Source organism: Lissotriton helveticus, chromosome 6, assembly GCF_964261635.1.
Source record: "Lissotriton helveticus chromosome 6, aLisHel1.1, whole genome shotgun sequence".
Classification (NCBI taxonomy): Eukaryota; Metazoa; Chordata; class Amphibia; order Caudata; family Salamandridae; genus Lissotriton; species Lissotriton helveticus.
Genome location: NC_136067.1, coordinates 2,034,970,608 through 2,034,988,905, shown reverse-complemented (window position 1 = coordinate 2,034,988,905; position 18,298 = coordinate 2,034,970,608). Strand labels below are relative to the sequence as shown.

At 46.1% G+C, this 18,298-nt stretch overlaps 1 protein-coding gene across 8 annotated transcripts in view; it reads right to left on the bottom strand.

Moving 5' to 3' along the window:
• Window positions 1-18,298, bottom strand: part of DTNB (dystrobrevin beta) — a 1,143,128-nt gene that overhangs the window by 184,494 nt on the left and 940,336 nt on the right. For all 8 annotated transcript variants that reach the window (XR_013596287.1, XM_078650028.1, XM_078650030.1 and 5 more), the window contains one exon: window positions 12,865-12,950. Coding sequence is in view for 7 of the 8 variants with exons in the window: in XM_078650028.1 (XP_078506154.1) it covers window positions 12,865-12,950 (86 nt within the window). In the remaining variant the exon portion in view is untranslated. The remainder of the gene's footprint in view (window positions 1-12,864; window positions 12,951-18,298) is intronic.

The following is an 18,298-nucleotide window of genomic DNA, read 5'->3' as shown; positions in this document are numbered from 1 at the left end:
TGGTATAATGACAATTTAGATAACGTACCGCCCGATATGATTGAACTTCAGAGTCAATTTTCGAGCGGTATGATTGTAGGTGGGGATGTACGACGTGCCTTAGAGCGATTGTTATCCTTTAGATCCACAGTGCCTTCTCGCGTGTCATTTAATGATGACGACTTAGAAACTTGGAAAGCGGCTCCTGGTCAGTATCCCATGAGAGAAGTTCTGCCAGTATACATGCCAGGTGCTCCTGCTGCTAATCCTCCGATTCTTCCACATTTCCAAAGAGTTTGGATACACCTCCCATGGAAGCGATCAGAAGTCTTGCAGGTGAAACAATCTTTGCCTGATCCACGCAAGAATCCGGCGGGTTACTATAAGGAGTTGTCCCAATTGGTAGATGCTACTATTATGAACCTTGCCGACATCGACATGCTGTTCGGTAATGTTGTGCCACAACCGGTTTGGGCGAAAATTCGTCAGGAAAATCATGCGAATGAGTTAGGCGGTGATTGGGCTGCACTAATAGCAGCTGATGGCCGACAAGTTGGTGGGGCTAAGCCTGAGCAGTTAATTACGGATCTACCTCAGAGAATAATTACACTTATGAAAACTCTCATGCCAGCGATGAGGGTGAACTGGGATAAATTATCAGCTTGTAAGCAAAAGAAAGACGAGAGTGTCTCGGACTTCTTTACTAGGTTCGAGGAAGCATTTGTCGATCATAGTGGTCAGGATATGAGCACTGAGGGAGGTCAGAGGTTATTCGTTGATAAGTTCGTGTTAAATTTGTTACCTGAACTATGCAACAAATTGAAGAATTCAGAAAGTGCATGGGCTGTTTCAACCACTGCACAGATATTAGCGACGGCTCAATATTATGAGAATAGGGAAAAAGAAGAAAGTGATCGTGTAGATAAGAAAACGAAGGAGCTCAAAACGAAGGTTTTGTTGCAGCAAGCGTATCCTCCACGTTCAAATCAAAATGATTCGCAACAGCAATATAGACCACAATCGCAATCCTCCAGAATACAGTCACGTCCTGACTCCTCTGACTTCAGATCTATGCTTGGGTATAACCAGTGTGCATATTGTAGAAGAGAGGGACATATAAAATATGATTGTCCGGCTTTACGTGATCGCCTTAATGGTGTATCGGCACGAGGGGGTCGTGGTGGTCCTCAACAAGCATCTCGAGGTAGAGGCCGCGGTACCTTCCAAAATCAGACTGAGCGCCCTAATACGTCCTCGGACGCGATTAATTGTTTTGACCAGCGAAATGTAAGGTCCGATAAATCAGCGCAGTATTATGCTGACGACTATTACGTTGAACATGAGACCGTTGTAAACGATCGTTACTAGGACAGCCACCGACAGAGAGAGGGAGTAGTATCAGTTCCGGTTGATCAGAGTGGGCCTTACGTCGCAGTTGCTACATCTGGCGTAGTTGAGCCTTTTCTGTTAGACACTGGTGCGACGAAAAGTTCCATCATGCATTCGAAACTCCCTGGCGCACCTTTGTCCGGCTTAACAAATGTTTCCGTTGGATTCTCTGGCGCCCCTGTTAGCAATCCTGTCTCTAGCCCTTTACCCCTTACAATTGGCCCTCGTGAGCTGGAGGCTCCATTGATTTTATCTACTGGTTGTGGTGAGAATCTTCTGGGCTTGGATTTGTTAAAACGGTTATATGCGACATTGTATTGCTCTCCTGAAGGAGTGGAGCATACATTAGGTCGGAGAGTAATCTCTCCTATGTACTTGTCGATCGATAAACTCCCGCCGGAATTGAGCTCCCTTCCTGCGTCTCTATGGGCCACAGGTCCCAATGACGTGGGTCTCTTGGACATCCCACCTTATATGATCAAGCTGAAACCAAATGTGCGATTGCCACGTATACCTCAGTATCGTATCTCCATTGAGGGAGAACGGGCGCTATTAACGATTGTACACGATCTGATCGAAAAGGACGTCGTTGAAGAAACTCGGGGAAATGTGTGTAATAGTCCTGTGTTACCCATTTTAAAACGAACTGATCCATCTAAACCTCCTGTGTACCGTTTCATAATCGATTTGAGAGAAGTAAATAAAATCGTGATTCCACAGTTCCCCGTGGTCCCTGATATCACGACTTTGTTGACCCTGATTCCAGCGTCTGCCTCCTGGTTCACGGTGATCGACCTAAAGAATGCTTTCTTTAGTATCCCGATTGCTGAGGAAAGCAGAGACCTATTCGGATTCTCATTAGGTGGTCGCAGTTTTAGACTGAAACATGCACCACAGGGCTATTGTGAGAGTCCGTCGATCTACAGTCAAGCCCTTAAAAGTCAACTTGATTCATTTGTATTACCGGCAGGCGCAGCCTTGATTCAGTACGTTGACGACCTGTTGGTAGCTGCTGATACCGAAGATATTTGTAGAACTGCTACAGTATCGTTGTTGCGGCATTTATGTGACTTACATCACAAGGTGTCACCTTCCAAGCTGCAATATTGTTGCCAAGAAGTAACCTACTTAGGTCACTTATTGTCAAAAGAAGGGAGAAGGTTGACCCCAGAGAGAATTGCAGCGATTACCCAAATGACTGTGCCAAAAACTCAGAGAGATGTACGTGCCTTTCTAGGTATCACGTCATACTGCAGACAATGGATCCCAAATTTTTCACTATTGGCGAAACCATTGTTAGCTCTCACCTGCAAGGATGTTCCGACTCCTTTGCCATGGACTGAAGAGTGTCAAAAAGGTTTTTCTGAATTACGTGATGCGTTGTGTTCGGCTCCTGTGTTAGGTACTCCTGATTACAGTAAGCCATTTACACTGTACGTTCACGAGAGGGATGGTTGTGCGTTGAGTGTTCTGGCGCAACAATTTGGTGACAAACAGCGCCCATGCGCATATTTTTCTTCGACCTTAGACCCAGTAGCTAGAGCTTTGCCGAGTTGTTTAAGAGCAACAGCGGCAGCTGCGGCGTCCATTCGACAGTCCGCAGGTCTGGTCATGGATAATATGCTTACGGTGATGGTTCCGCATGCAGTTGACACTCTTTTGAACCGAACGAAAACTCAACATTTGACGAGCGCAAGGTTGTCTGGGTATAAGCTGACGTTACTGGCTAGTCACATACGGATAAAACGGTGTAATGTGTTGAATCCAGCAACATTATTGCCGATCAACACGGAGTCAAGTGATGTAGCACCACATGACTGTTATCTGAGAACTGAAGAAGAAACGAAGGGTCGTATTGACCTAAAAGACACTCCATTGGTAGATCCCGATGGTACTTTGTATGTTGATGGTTCCTGTTTTAAGTTACCGAATGGTGATGTGACGACTGCGTATGCTGTAGTGACGTTGAGTACGATTGTGCGAGATTGAGTCAGAACTCGGCTCAGGCAGCTGAGTTGATTGCCTTGACGAGAGCGTGTGTGTTGTCTAGAGGAAAACGGGTGAATGTGTTTACAGACAGTCAGTATGCTTTTGGTGTGGCACATAGTTTTGGGCGATTGTGGAAAGAAAGAGGATTTTTTACGTCGCATGGTACGAAGATTCAGCATGGACAGCTTGTGAATGACCTTTTAGATGCACTTACATTGCCTAAGCAGGTGGTCATAATTAAATGTAGTGCGCACCGAAAAGTGACAGATGATGTTGGTCATGGTAATGCGTTTGCAGACGAAACTGCTAAAGAGACAGCTAGAGATCTGACAAATGGAATGTACGTTGCGAATTCGGTAAGATGGCCAGCCGAGACTAGCATGTGTGAGGACACAGTTGAAAGTGTGAAGGAAATACAGAATGAGGCCACTGAAATGGAAAAGACTAAGTGGAAAGAAAGCACGGGAAAGTTAGACGAGAATGGATGTTGGGTTGACTTGTCAGAGAAACAGAGATGGATGTTACCGGATGCATATGTGCTTGCTGTTGTTACAATGGCCCATGGCACAGCACATATTAGCTCGAAGGGCATATGCAAGTTATTGTCTCCTGTATGGAAGAATGATGGGATTACTAAATGTGCAGAAAGAGTGGTTAAGAATTGCATGGTATGTTTGATGCATAATCCCGGTAAGTGCACCCCCACTCCACCTGGTCATTTTGCCCCTCCTACATGTCCTTTCGAAGTTATCCAATTGGACTTCATCCATATGGAGAGATGCAACAATTTGAAGTATGTTTTGGTCGTAGTATGCGCATTCTCCAGATGGATTGAGGCTTACCCTCTTAAGGATAATACTGCTCTATCCACAGCTAAAATTCTGCTCAAAGAGTATTTCCCCAGGTACGGCATGCCTCGGATTGTATGGTCGGACAACGGAAGTGAGTTTGTGGGAAGTGTGAGGAAGAGTGTGTGTCGTGGTTTAGGAATATCCCAGAAATTTCATAGTGCTATTCATCCTCAGTCAGCAGGTTTGGTGGAAGGATATAATGGCACCCTGAAATTGAAGCTTGCTAAAATCCAGGCAACGACTGGTTTATCATGGCCCGACGCTTTGCCTCTAGCTCTCTTATCGACCAGGGCTACTGTACACTCTTGAGTAGGGCTTAGCCCATATCAGATTGTGTTCGGCCGTCCTGCGAACATTTGGGGGGTTCCGAGGCCTAAAGAGTTTAACAGACTTGAATATCCAATGTTGATTGATTATCTATATGATCTGACTGCTAAATTGAGTTTGATTCATCAACAGGTCTTTGAGGCTCTGCCGTCACAAACAGAGGGTCCTGGTCATCGGCTCCAACCAGGGGACTGGGTCCTCACCCGTAATTTCGGACGAAAACGTCACCTTGAGCCGAGATTTGTGGGACCCTTCCAGGTGCTACTAGCCACGAGGACGGCGGTTCGGCTGGAGGGACGAAAACACTGGGTGCATGCCACCCACACCAAGAAGGTTCCGCTTCCTCTGCCGGCAGACACATGGATACGTAAAGGTTTTTCCTCGTCTGAAACTGACGTTCCCCAGCGCTTTGTCCCATTTAGCGAAGCTCAGCCCATAGGGAACACTTCAGTTTTATCTGACACCCCTGTTGATTCCTCTCAAACAATTTCCTTTCCTTCATCATTGGAGAATTCAAGTACTGAACAATTGCCTGAACAATCGAACACTCTTTCGCCATCCAATCCACTGTTTGAAGATCAGACTCGACCCGGAAGAAACCGATACTTTCTTCGTACACGCAATAAAGATGAATACATTTTTTTATTATTTTGATTTCAAAATACCCCCTCACATTTTGCCTTGACCATTGTGGACATTTTATTATGTATGTATTTCTTTTCCAGAACAGCTAGGAGACGTATATAAAATTGATTATTTAACTGATTAAAACCTGCCATCTGGGTTGGCCGTAGGGCCGCGCGGGTACTTCTTTCTGTTTAGCAGTTATTGACATTAGGTCAATTTCTTTTGTCGATTTCTGGGAACTCCTGGGAATTGATAATCGCTACTCAGAACGAAGTGCGTCAAGAACGTTGCGGACGGTTGTTAGAGGATGGAGTTCTCCAAGCTGTCGAAGCTAGAGGAAAAGACGGCGCAAAGATCTAAATTGTACAGCACATTTCGAACAAAATGTTTTTTATTACAGGTTTTCATGTTGTTCCTAACTGTTTCTATGCTGCTGGTGGGTGGAGTATATTTTGGTTTTCAATCATTACTGCCTTCTGCCTTACCTACCTCTCCTTCTCACGATCTAAATTTCGTCTCTACTGTTTCTCCACATTCTTTTCACCTACTGCCCCAACATGAGCAAGTCAGACGTGCGGAATTTAGAAACAATTCCTTTGTGCAACTTTTGCATCAGCATCAGTTGGTGGTAAATACTACAAATTGTTGGGTGTGTGGGCTAATGCCACGTACCATGGACAGGGGTATCCCATATTTGGTTCTTCCGTACAGCCCCCAAGGGTCAGCTCTGGCATTCCAAATCATGTTCCGTAGTGCACTAGATTCCTACCCCCATCGAGAGCCACGCTCAGCAAGCTTTGGTCCTGGCCCGTACCATAAGTCTCTGGCGATAGCGATGGCTGATCTAGATAGAGACATTTTTGATGCTTCGCTCATCCCAGAGGAGGAAGTGCAGGCCTATAAGTACCTTAGTGAGGCTGAGTATAGTATATCAGTGGGTGATAGGCAGCTTAAAAGCTCATCTCCGATCTGGATTGTACCTCACCTAGGCCACTTTTGTCTGCAAGGTCGTGGCCGAAATCCAAGAGCCCAGCTTGGGAAGAGTGCTTGTGTGGATACTTACGTTCTACCGATGCTCTCTTCCCCTGTCTTTCTGACTGCCAAGGGTACCTATTTTGTATGTTATGACCGAGCATATACGTGGTTACCTCATGACTTCTCAGGTACCTGCTATATTGCAAATCTCTTGCCCCCGACTTTCACTGTTGCTGCCGACTATCACAAAATCAGAGTTGTGAGAGGCGTCATTAGTAAAGAGGATACTTCCGGTCAAGAAGCAGGAGACTTCTTCAAGGGTTTTCTACCGTTTTGGGGCCCTATGGTCAATAGCAGAAATCTGAGACAGTTAACTCGTGTAGTAGAGTCAACCGCTAACATAACTGCAAGCGCCCTTGGTAATCTGACAGCAGAGCTGCAAGCGGATAGGCTTATGACGTTACAGAAACGTATGGTTCTAGACATTGTTCTAGCAGATAGAGGTGGTGTGTGCAAAGTCATCCATTCGAGCTGCTGCATATTCATACCGGATAACGCTCCAACGGTTTATCAAGCCATCTCCAAGTTGCACAAAATCTCGGAGTCCATACACGTGGACGAGGGAGATTGGACGCTTCTAGGATGGTTTTGGAATCTAATGTCGACTTGGGGTTGGAAGATTCTCATGGTTATAGGGGTTGTTGTGACGTTTCTGTTCACGTGTTGTCTTTGTGTACAGTGTGGTCCTGCCTTATGTGGCCTTTGTGCTACAACGTGTATAAGAAGGCCATCTGTTACCAAAGAGGCATTGATGGATAGAATTATGTTCCAACAACATCTGAATGATCTGATGAGAATCGAGATTGACTCCGACTTCGACTAGTTCTTGCCTACATGAGGGCAAAAGGAGCGTCTGAGGTTCCGTGAAAATCGTTACGACGTTTTGGGCATCGCCGAATATGGACGAGTGTGGTATCTATGAACCGTAAATGACGAGTTTAGTAAGTGTACGCGGTATCGCCATGCTACTCAGAAGAGTTCGTCTCATTTACAGGTTTTTCCAATGAACCCTCGGGTTCCATTTTAGATACGGCATCCATTTTGTTTCTTGCCCTCACGTAGTCAGCGAACAGGCAACTGTCCGCATCGTGACCTTTTGTTCCCAAGCTTCACGGAAGAAGCATATGCCTTTTCATGCGTCTTTTATGAGTAGGGGGAGGACACTGCTAAAGCAGTTGCCTCCGCTCGAAGGTGATTCTGCCGTGCCGGTCTATTGTTTCAGCCTCGCACGTGCTGGGACCAAGCCCTTTTAAGCTATGATTACGCATCCAATATTATCCTCACACTCTCTCCTCCCTGTTGTCTGACTTCCCTGCAGCTGTTCTTGTCTCTTTCTCTTGCTTATTTACAACTCAAGTGGAATGTACCTAATGGTGGGAAGATGTGCTTTTACAGTTGGAACTGGTGATGTTAATGTAATTATGTTCCGGGGTTCTGAATACATGAAAGCGATCCTTTTGAATTTTACTGTGGGAACTGAGCTGTAACCTTTTGCTTACATATTGTGCAATGACAAGATCTTGTATAAAAGAGAGCGACCCACAAATGCAATTTGAAGCAGACTCTTGGAACCTACACTCTGTTGTACTTCTCATGACTTTTGCATCCCTGCAGTAATAAACGCTGATCTTTGACGCCGAAGGAAGTCTCCCGTGTCTCTGTCTTTAGTGCGCCAGAACAGGTATCCCACGAAGGTTTTAGGTGTTGTTCCCTGGCACCGCTGGGCCTTAAATAGTCCAGTCCTTCAACATGACCGCCCTCAAACACGCTACCCGCAAGCACCAACAGCTCATCCGCACCACCAAGAAGAAATCCCTGAAGGAACGACTGGACAACAACGCCCACGACAGCAAAGAGCTCTTCACTATCGTCAAGGAGTTCTCCAACCCCAGCACCGGCACCAACGACATCACTCCGTCACAAGACCTCTGCGACTCCCTCGCCTCGTTCTTCCACCGCAAGATCGCCGACATCCACAACAGCTTCGGCGCCCCACCCACGCACCCAACCGTCGAACCAACGCCCCCCACCGCCACCCTTCGCACCTGGACCACGGTGACCACCGAAGACACAGCCCGCACGATGAACACCATCCACTCCGGATCACCGACCGACCCCTGCCCACACCACGTCTTCAACATGGCCGACTCCACCATCGCACCCCAACTCCGGTACATCATCAACGCCTCCTTCAACACCGCCTCCTTCCCGGAGAGCTGGAAGCACGCCGAGATCAGCGCCCTCCTGAAGAAACCTACAGTGGACCCCACCGATCTCAAAAACTTCCGCCCCATCTCGCTCCTCCCTTTTCCTGCTAAAGTCATCGAGAAGATCGTCAACAGACAGCTGACCGCCTTCCTCGAGACGAACGGATCCCTCGACCCCTCGCAGTCCGGCTTCAGAGCCAACCACAGCACCGAGACCGCCCTCATCGCAGCCACCGACGACATCCGGACCCTGCTCGACAAGGGGGAAACAGTGGCCCTCATCCTCCTGGACCTCTCCGCTGCGTTCGACACGGTGTGCCACCGCACCCTAGTCCAGCGCCTCAGCAACATCGGTATCCAAGAGAAGGCACTGGAGTGGATCATCTCGTTCCTCGCCGGAAGAACACAAAGAGTCCGCCTCCCCCCGTTTCGCTCCGAGGCCACCGAAGTCATCTGCGGCGTCCCGCAAGGATCTTCACTCAGCCCCACCCTCTTCAACATCTACATGAAACCTCTCGCAGCCATCGCACGCCAGCACAACCTCAACATCATCTCTTACGCCGACGACACCCAGCTGATCCTCTCCCTCACCAGAGACCCCGACACCGCCAGAACCTGCCTACACGAAGGGATGAAAGACGTCGCCGGGTGGATGAAGGACAGCCGCCTGAAACTGAACTCGGACAAGACGGAAGTCCTCATCCTGGGATCTTCGCCCTCCGCCTGGGACGACTCCTGGTGGCCCCCAGCCCTGGGCACCGCACCCAAGCCAACCGACCACGCACGCAACCTGGGCTTCATCCTGGACTCCTCCCTCTCGATGACCAGACAAGTCAACGCCGTCTCCTCATCGTGCTTCAACACCCTGCGTATGCTTCGCAAGATCTTCCGCTGGATCCCGACCGAGACCAGGAAGACTGTCACCCAGGCACTCGTCACCAGCCCACTGGACTACGGAAACGCCCTCTACGCCGGAACCACAGCCAAGCTACAGAAAAGACTCCAGCGCATCCAGAACGCCTCCGCCCGACTCATCCTGGATGTCCCCCGACGCAGCCACATCTCCAGCCACCTGAGGAACCTGCACTGGCTCCCCATCGACAAGAGGATCACGTTCCGGCTCCTCACCCACGCACACAAGTCTCTCCACGACCTGGGCCCCAAGTACCTCAACGACCGCCTGACCTTCTACACGCCCACCCGCCAGCTACGGTCCACCAGCCTCGCCCTCGCAGCCGTACCACGCATCCGAAGAGCCACCGCCGGAGGAAGATCCTTCTCTTACCTGGCTGCCAAGACTTGGAACTCCCTCCCCATCCACCTTCGGCTGACCCAGGACCATCTCGCCTTCAGGAAACAACTCAAGACCTGGCTGTTCGAGCAGTAGCATACCCCTCCCCCCAAGCGCCTTGAGACCCTCCCGGGTGAGTAGTGCGCTATACAAATGGCATGATTGATTGATTGGCGAGTATCGGGATGTTGGTTACCTACTGTTTACGGCACCCCAAAGGGCTCTGCCGTCACCACTACTTTTAGACGTGTATGTATCCCCACTCGCATCAATCACACAGGATTATGGTTTAACATGTTTCATGTATGCGGATGAAAAATGCCAACTCCAGCAATATGGGTAAAAAAATACACCTTGGAGTCAAATTTGATGCTCGGCTGACCTTGTGGGAATAAATCAAAGAAGAGGTGGACCTGCTGGTTTCAACTGAAACGACTGCGTAAAATCATGCATGTCTCTGGTTCTCCCAAAGAGCGCAGATTATTGATGGATTTATTTACTCAAAAGGGGACTTCTGTGAATCCTTATATGTCTCAGTTCAGCACCATGTGCCTCAGCCTGTTTTCGGATAATGCATATCCTTATAGAAGACCCCTCACTCACCAACCTAGTTGGTGACATGCTTCATCATCGGGGTCCCACCCCATAGGCCGAATGCCTATAGGGTGTGCTGCGACACCTGATTACAGTGGAGCTGGTTCGTTTTTTTCTTTTATATGTACAAGGCGATCAAACAAGTGGTTTAAAAAAGGGCCAACACTACTCACTGCAAGTAATTTATTCTTGAGTGCTTGAACCCTTAATTAAAAACGTGTTGCACCTATGCCTAATTAGGTAGGCTTCGGTGGTATAATTAGTGTTTGATAAAAATAGCTAAGTGTGCTATGTGAAGTGTGGTAAATACTATAAATTTAAAAGGGTCTACATGTTTCAACCATCATATTATTCATTGGTTTTCGTCAGGACCATGTGACTGAACTGGGTGGTCCACACACGCTAAGGTGCGTCCTGCCCTAGTCCAGATTGGAGTGCACAAATTGTGGACTCGTGTAAAATAAGTGCTTATTCTTTTGTTCAAAGAAAAAACCTGTAAAAACAGGGAAACAAAAAACAAACAGGACGGGGTCACATACTAGGGTAGACAATACATATACGTCACATTTAACATATATAGCCATACCAAGTCAATAGTAGATGATAATCCTGGGTTGGAACAGAGGGATTCATCTATTTTATTTACATTGCTACAGTGCTATGATAGGACTGTGGCTGATCGCTACTCGAATAATGCCAAAGAAGTGGTGTCGACCTAGTTCTGGCATTTTTGTGAATGGCTGGTGAAAAATAATCGGCGTGCTATGAGTGAGTGATCTCTACTTGTGATCACGAAGTGAACGGCTGCTGGAATATGTGGGCAGTCGTGACGTCGCTTTTGGTGAATTGCGACTGGTATTGTTTTTAGCTTACGTAAGAAATTACCTTGGATGCCCAATGCAATCCTATTAAGAAACCATTACAGGGACTCCAAAAAACAACTGCACCCAGTCAACTGAAACCCCAATAAACTGCGACGACTTTTGTAAGGAAAAATCATACAGCCCTGATGAGAACACGTTAATTAACATTACGAGTTCGAAACGCGTCGGCCAAATGGAGACAAGCACTGTTGGATGACTGAAACTTTGATTTAGTCTATTCATTTTGATTAATATTGTGCATGTTATTGATTCATCTTTTCTCCACTTGATTTTTTCCTAATTGTCTTCTTTATTCCTTGATTGGAATTGTATCAAAAATATGGATATTGTGGTAATGCACAGATGATATTGAAAAAAATATGGATATTGTGCAAATGTACATATGAAATCTTTTGATTTGTGTTTTATGTAATAGTGTTGTAATTTTGTATAGTCATTGTTTGAATAATTGTTTGTACATGGTATGTCTTTTCGTATAAACTACCTTTCTAACTAAAAAACAAATGATTCATAAGGTATAAATAAATAATACCAGACAAATCTTCAATCAAAGGTTATTTGTCACTCCAAACAAGGAGGCATTGCTAACTATATGTATGGACAGCACTACATTTTTTCAACAAAAAAAAAGTTATTATTACACAAGTCATAATCTGATGCCTATGCAAAAAGGAATCGGAATGTAAGGCCCACTCGTGATCAGGGCCTTTGACGGTTCAATTTCAGTAAACTTTGACACATCCATTTGTTCAGAGGAAAAAGGTTATTAGCAAAAAAAACAGGTTGATGCTTGTCGGTGATAAAGCATGAATCTGCAAAATGATTTGCATAGGTCTATGTATATCAGAAAGGTGAAGCGAAACGAAAGCGCCAAATTATTATTAGAAGGCATTTTATATAAAATTATAAAAGAAAACATTAAAGCTTTTAATATCAGGTTTCTATTAAGAAGCAGGGAAGGAATACATTATACTTTCTGTAGCTAAACATTGTCACTGTGGCCGAGAAAGGCATTTTATAGCAAGTGAATATTACGCTTTTCCATTCTTACTGAAATCAACAATTGGAAAATGAAGTGTCGAGTGCTTAATGATTTTTAGATGTACCCGACATACATGGAAGGTAAACACAATTAAGGAACGAGGCGATGAATATACACAAGGGAAAAAACACAAGCGTTGGCAAAGGCAATAGGCCTGGATTACATTTTAAGTAAAACTCAGAAAAGCCCGCTACAGAGAAAAAACAAGAAAGGAGGAAAAAAATGATTGCCTTGTGTATAAAAAACAAATAATTGAATGTATGATGCCGGAGTGTATTTTTGAGATGTCAAATAGTTCCCCATGAATCTGCAATGAAAGTTCTCCACGCATTCACCCGAGGTGAGAGTAATGTTTGTCTGGGTGGAGCCAAGACTAAGTCCCTGCAAATGGTAACAATAGCTCTTGCTAGGAGCAGCTGGGCTGTCAGGTGAGACCTTTACAAAGGACTAGAGAGCTCGTGTATGGCACCGGAGAGGCTGGTGGAAGGCTCATTCAGCATGACCAAGGGGCAGATGAAAATGGATAACTTGCCTAACCAGCGGGAGTGGTGACAGACATCAACAGGCCACAAATCCCATCTGCTACAAGCCATTAACCTGGAAATCGTTATTTTGCTGTAAAACATTGACCAGTAGGTTGGAAATGTACCTGTTCTTATTTTCCAGCTCTGCTATCAGCTGCCTTTGCTGTTTGTTCACGTCAAAGTTGAAACTCAGGTCAGTGGGCGGGCGGGGCTAGTGAAAAAACCCAGAAAACATACAATTCTCAAAGTGGCAATTCATTCATATTAAAATTAAATGTAGGTTTAACGTTTGTAATGGTACTGCAGCAGGACTTTAACCAGTAACTAAACCTCTTACCTGTTAGACTTGTTAATTAAGGTGGGTAGCTTTTATGTCTTGGAGACTATTTACACTGTATCGTTACAACGAAGACTTGTGAAATCAACGTTTAGGTTGAATCCGTTTATTAACCAACCTGACAATGGACTGCAACAAGCAGGAAAAACTCAGCAATATCACTCTTCAGTAACTGCATCAATTTGTGAAAATGCATTTAAGATGCATTACTGAACTATGAAACAAACCTGGTGCAGTTAGTGACAACATTTATTTCACAGAGACTAGTGACAGCAAACTGGGGCCTACAAACCAGCCCCACAGAAATCCCAAACAAATCTCCAGAGAGGATCTTTGGACGAGCCGGCCTTGGGCCTCTTGAAGCTTTCCATCCATCAAGGCATCGCAGCGGACTATGCTGAAACCATATAAAGCAACAGTCACTCAGAGTTCATAGCCACTCCCTCTGCAGGTGGAAAACGTAATGTTTGTATCTGTAGAGCGCAACATTCATCCCAAGGGACATCAAGGCGCTAGAATAGAGGAAAGCCTCTATAGATGGAGTTTGGTTCCCCGGGTATTCCACTTCCAGCTTCACGGAAAAGCCCACCAAAGTACCAGCCCCCTTGTAAACAGTTAATTTTTCACTGTGAACAGTTCTCTTCTTTGTCAAGGTACTGGGGTGCAAGCAGGGTGAAAAAAACTCTATCCAAGGTTTCCTCGTCCTTCACAGTTCTCTCAGAACTTACCTCCATTCTTGCGATTGGAGTATCAATTTCACTGTTCTTCATTACAGCTTTCAGGTTTGTTATCCCACCAAATTATCATAGGGTCGGTACTCACGGTTTGCTAAGGTGGGACCATGTCTGGCTGCAACTCAAACAGATCTCAAATTGTTCGCACCGTTCATCTTACCAAGGAAATAATCCAGAGTAATCTGCAGGAGTGTGGGGTACCTCCCAGCACTTGGAGGAGCACCACCCCATGGTTGCCTAGAAGGTCCATCTTCACGATGCCTATAGCAGCAGCATGTGGTCTGAAAGCAGACTGATCTACCACCGCCGTTCTGATATGGGACCCGCAAATCTCCAGCCCAATGACTGTCGGCGCTGCTGCCTCCAGACTCTTCTCAACTATTGTCTCCGAGACAGCGAGGCACACCAACCTGTGTTGCGCCAACGTCTCAGTTCCCTCAATGTTTGTGGTTTCCTCAGCTAAGTGTGCATGGATATCGTTAATGCACCATGGAAACGTCGTATTACTATCCGTGAAGGCTGAATCTTCAGGAGCGTCTGCATCGCAGTGTTCTGCTTTCAACTAGTTGTCGAGGAGCATGGTATGAAAAAGGCCTCTTGCTTAAAAAATTATTTACTGTCAAGTTCTCTCTTTTTACCCTTCTCAAGTTAGAGGGACCCATAAGGGCACCTTAATCTGCAGAAAATGTCTGGATTTATGTCCCCAAGAAGCACTGTGGTCAGGGCTCAGGCCCCATTATAGACCAACTTGAACAGTCTCTGGTGATCAGGAAGTGCAGTAGGACACGCCTGTCTCAAAAGACCATTCCTGGATGGATACCCCTTGGAGATTTCTCCTTCCCAGAATATCAGACAGGAATAGCCAAGATCACACAGAGTCAGGAGTGGGGCAATGGCCAGTGCGCCATTACCAGCACAGTTCGGTCCTGTGGTAACATGCTCACTGCAGGTGGTTCGAGAACGACAGGATGGAGGACAGTGCAGGGCAGGTTGGAGGAGTCTGTAGGTGATTCGGCCACAATGGGGACCCGCTGAGAAGCGCCTCTTATTAATTTCTCCCCATTACGAAACCAGTCCGGCAGGCGTTGGGTCACCCCAGAGGGCCACAACAACAGCGTGGCGAAAGACGATCCCTATCGGAGCCCAGGAACTTGTTGACCACCTTGTGTGCTCCAGCTGACTGGTGCCGCTTGAAACTCTTTCAAGTGTTTTTGGCGCCTGCAGCGCCGCACCCCTGGCTAAATAGAAGAACCAGAGTAGAGCGCGCCTTCTTCACATGTCTCTGCAGTGGATCATCGGCCTAGGTGGAGGAAACTGGGAGCTGTTGAAGATACCAAGAGGAACAAATGTGATCCAGCTCAAGTTTTTATTCAGATTGGGTCATTCTGCAATGGGGCACTGAGAAATGAGACAATCTATAGCAAGCAGCGGAAACTGCATCAAGTATATTTCGGATTTTTCTCAGGTGCCACACTAGACCCGGAGATTATTTTTCATAGTGGTCCTCTTGTGTGCCATTAGGTGGTGTCGTGCAGGTTCATGGTGGCTGTACACCACCTCAAAAGTCACAGAGAGGAATTGCATATAAATACCACCCTTGTACGCTGACGTCCGTACCTTATCTGTACTCTTCCATCGCTCTCAGACGAGAGGCAACAGTCCCAACTTGGGACTTTTTGAGATATTAAAAGAAGTTGTCACTCCACAGAATAGGGAGGTGGGAAGGCAGTGAGAAATCGGTGGTTAGATAAGAGTTTCCACCCGAAAGATCAATCCAAAGACAAATAACTTATTCTTCGGATGGATACATCTCACCAAAGATTCCTCACGTTGGAATGGATACCAAAGCAGTACCTGCTCGAAGTAAAGGGTCTGTCAACTGGGCTTAGACCAAAACGTCTTGCAAGACTGATTGGGCGAAATGTCTTTTCCGCTGAACCTAGCTGTCAAGGCAGGAGTGAATCAAAAATGTATGCACTGGCACCCATGTTGCAGACTTTCAGATCTCAAGAAACGACACTCCATGTCCCAGGGAAGTGAAAAGAGCCTTATCCCAGGAAGAATGTGTCCTCAGACCTTCAATGGGTGGTTTCTTGGCCAGTGCGTCGTGTATCAATAAGATCCTCTTCTGCACAGCCCAACTTTCCTTTGCTACAGAGAACACCACAAAAGAAGATGATTTTCGCCTTGTTGTCCCTTGGTACGGTCAATGTAAAAGCCTATAGCTCTTTTGGAGTCGAACAGATGGATTCTCTACTTTTCTTTTGAGTGGTGACGGGGAATGCTGGGAGTGATCGATTGCCCAACGTGGATGGGAGTCAAGACTTTTGGCATGAAGTCTGCTTGAGCCCGCAGCACCAATTTGCCCAGGAAAATGGTGGTGTGAGTCAGTTGTACTGAAAGTGCCTGCAGGTCATTCAAAGAACAAACAGACGTAATCAGAATGAGGAAGATGGCCTTCAGGTTCAGGAGTGGCCAGCTATGCAATGGCTTGAAGGGCGTACAAATGAGGAATGTCAAACACCAAGTTATGGTCTCATTGTTGCATTACAAATGACGTGGGAGAAAATATGTGTCAAACCTTTAACCTCATTTCAACAGGTGATTAAACAAGCGTTGTTGGTCCAGCAATGGTAGAAAGGGCGAAAGAGACAACAAATATGTTTTTATAGTGCCCACTGCTAGGTATTGCTGAACTAAAGACAAAACAAACAAAAAGATGTCCAATATTTTTGTCTGCAAGGGGGCAGTGTTATGAATACTGCAGCAAGTTACACATTTGTCCCAGTGGCTGGTATAAATGGATATTGTGGAGAGGTCCCTGATGACAAAGAGGTTATCCACCGCTTAAAGCGGCAAACCAAAAGCAGTCAAGTGCCGCAGCTCAATTGCCACACATGTAGGTGTAGACTGCTTAGATTTGGGTGGAAGATTCAGCTCTGTTGCTGAGACAGGAGGTCCTGATGAAGTAGTAGCCTGATAGAACAACCGATGCTCATGCAAGGAGTTCTGGGCGAAACACTCTCCAGCCCAACTCCAGGCCACCAGGATGGCTTGGGTCTGGTCGTTCCTAATCTTTTTTTTTTTTAACTCTGGGCATGAGGTAGTAGAGGCAGGAAGGTGTGTGTACAGGAGTACCTTGGTGTTGTGGAAATCCCAACAAGCAAAATTGCTTTAATTGCATTTTCTCAACAGTGGTGAAAAAGTCCTTCCCACTCCTGGAAGATGGCCTGTACCACATGGGGATGCAGACGCCACTTGTGATCTGCCAGGTGATGTTTGCTCAGTTCATCTACTCTGACATTAAGGGAGTTTGTCAGGTGATTTGCAATCCGCAAGAAGCGTGGAACTCCAACCACCTTCAGAGATGTGCAATGGAAAGTTGGGCAGTAGTGGTCACAATTATTGCACCTCGTTTTCTCGAAGCAACAAAATAGTTTGTGGGAGAAGTAGTCAGTTCAGAGAAAAGCTATGTCTTAATGGAGGTACTGTAATAGTTTAATGCACCATACTACCAAAGGTGCAAAAACACAGAGACAGAAGGTCAGTGTGTAAAATATAAGTCATACAAAACACCAAAGCACGCTCCAGAAAATATAAAGTTTACAAATGTAGTTTCCAAACAGTATTGACCTCTTAAACACAGTTTTTAATTTACTTTAACATGTATATAAACATGTGGTTGACAAATACAAAAGATTATAACATGTGATCAATTGATTTTGTAGTCTCCAGATGATGCATACCCAACACTTGTTTCATCATCTCATGATTTTTTCAAGGCTCGAGAACAAATGGTAAATATACTATGATATAATCTCTCGCCCACAGCGCATTGCAATAAGTATTTTCGTCAAAAATAGTCGTAACAAAAAACCAGACAGCTGCGTCTAGTTATAAGTTTCAGAATGATGGTGTGCAGTCAAAGATAAACAAGTAACACGCTTAATGAGAGGCACACAAAAGTCTAAGATCTTGCAAGGTCAAAACCGCCTTGATCGCGCTGTGTGAGCGGATAAGCGGATAACCAAACAGTAGGAATATCATGAATTCATCAGACAAAAGGTTTGTGAAAAACTGTGGATAATGATACTCAAGAGGAGTCCATAGTAAGCTCCAATCTCCGTCTCGTCGGGCGCCGAGAGTCAGTGCCGCCCTTCTTTCTCGTCTGTTGACTTACTCTATCCTGTTTTTTGCAGTACCACATGGTGGTGGTGTCTCTTAGAATCTGCACCAGATTCCCCTTGATGGATTGCAGGAAGACCTTCACAGTAAGACAGATGGCCTGAAGCTTCAGCAGACTCAAATGGAACCAGCCCTCCACTGGAGGCCAGAGCCTCTGACCTCCACCTCCCCCTGCCAGATGACCTCTACAGCATAGCAATTACACATTTGTTACCACCATGAGCTCTGGGCAATGAAGGGAGAGGAACCTCCGACACAACCAAATGCGTTCCATCAGCCACCTCTGCAGGTCTTGAGCTGCAT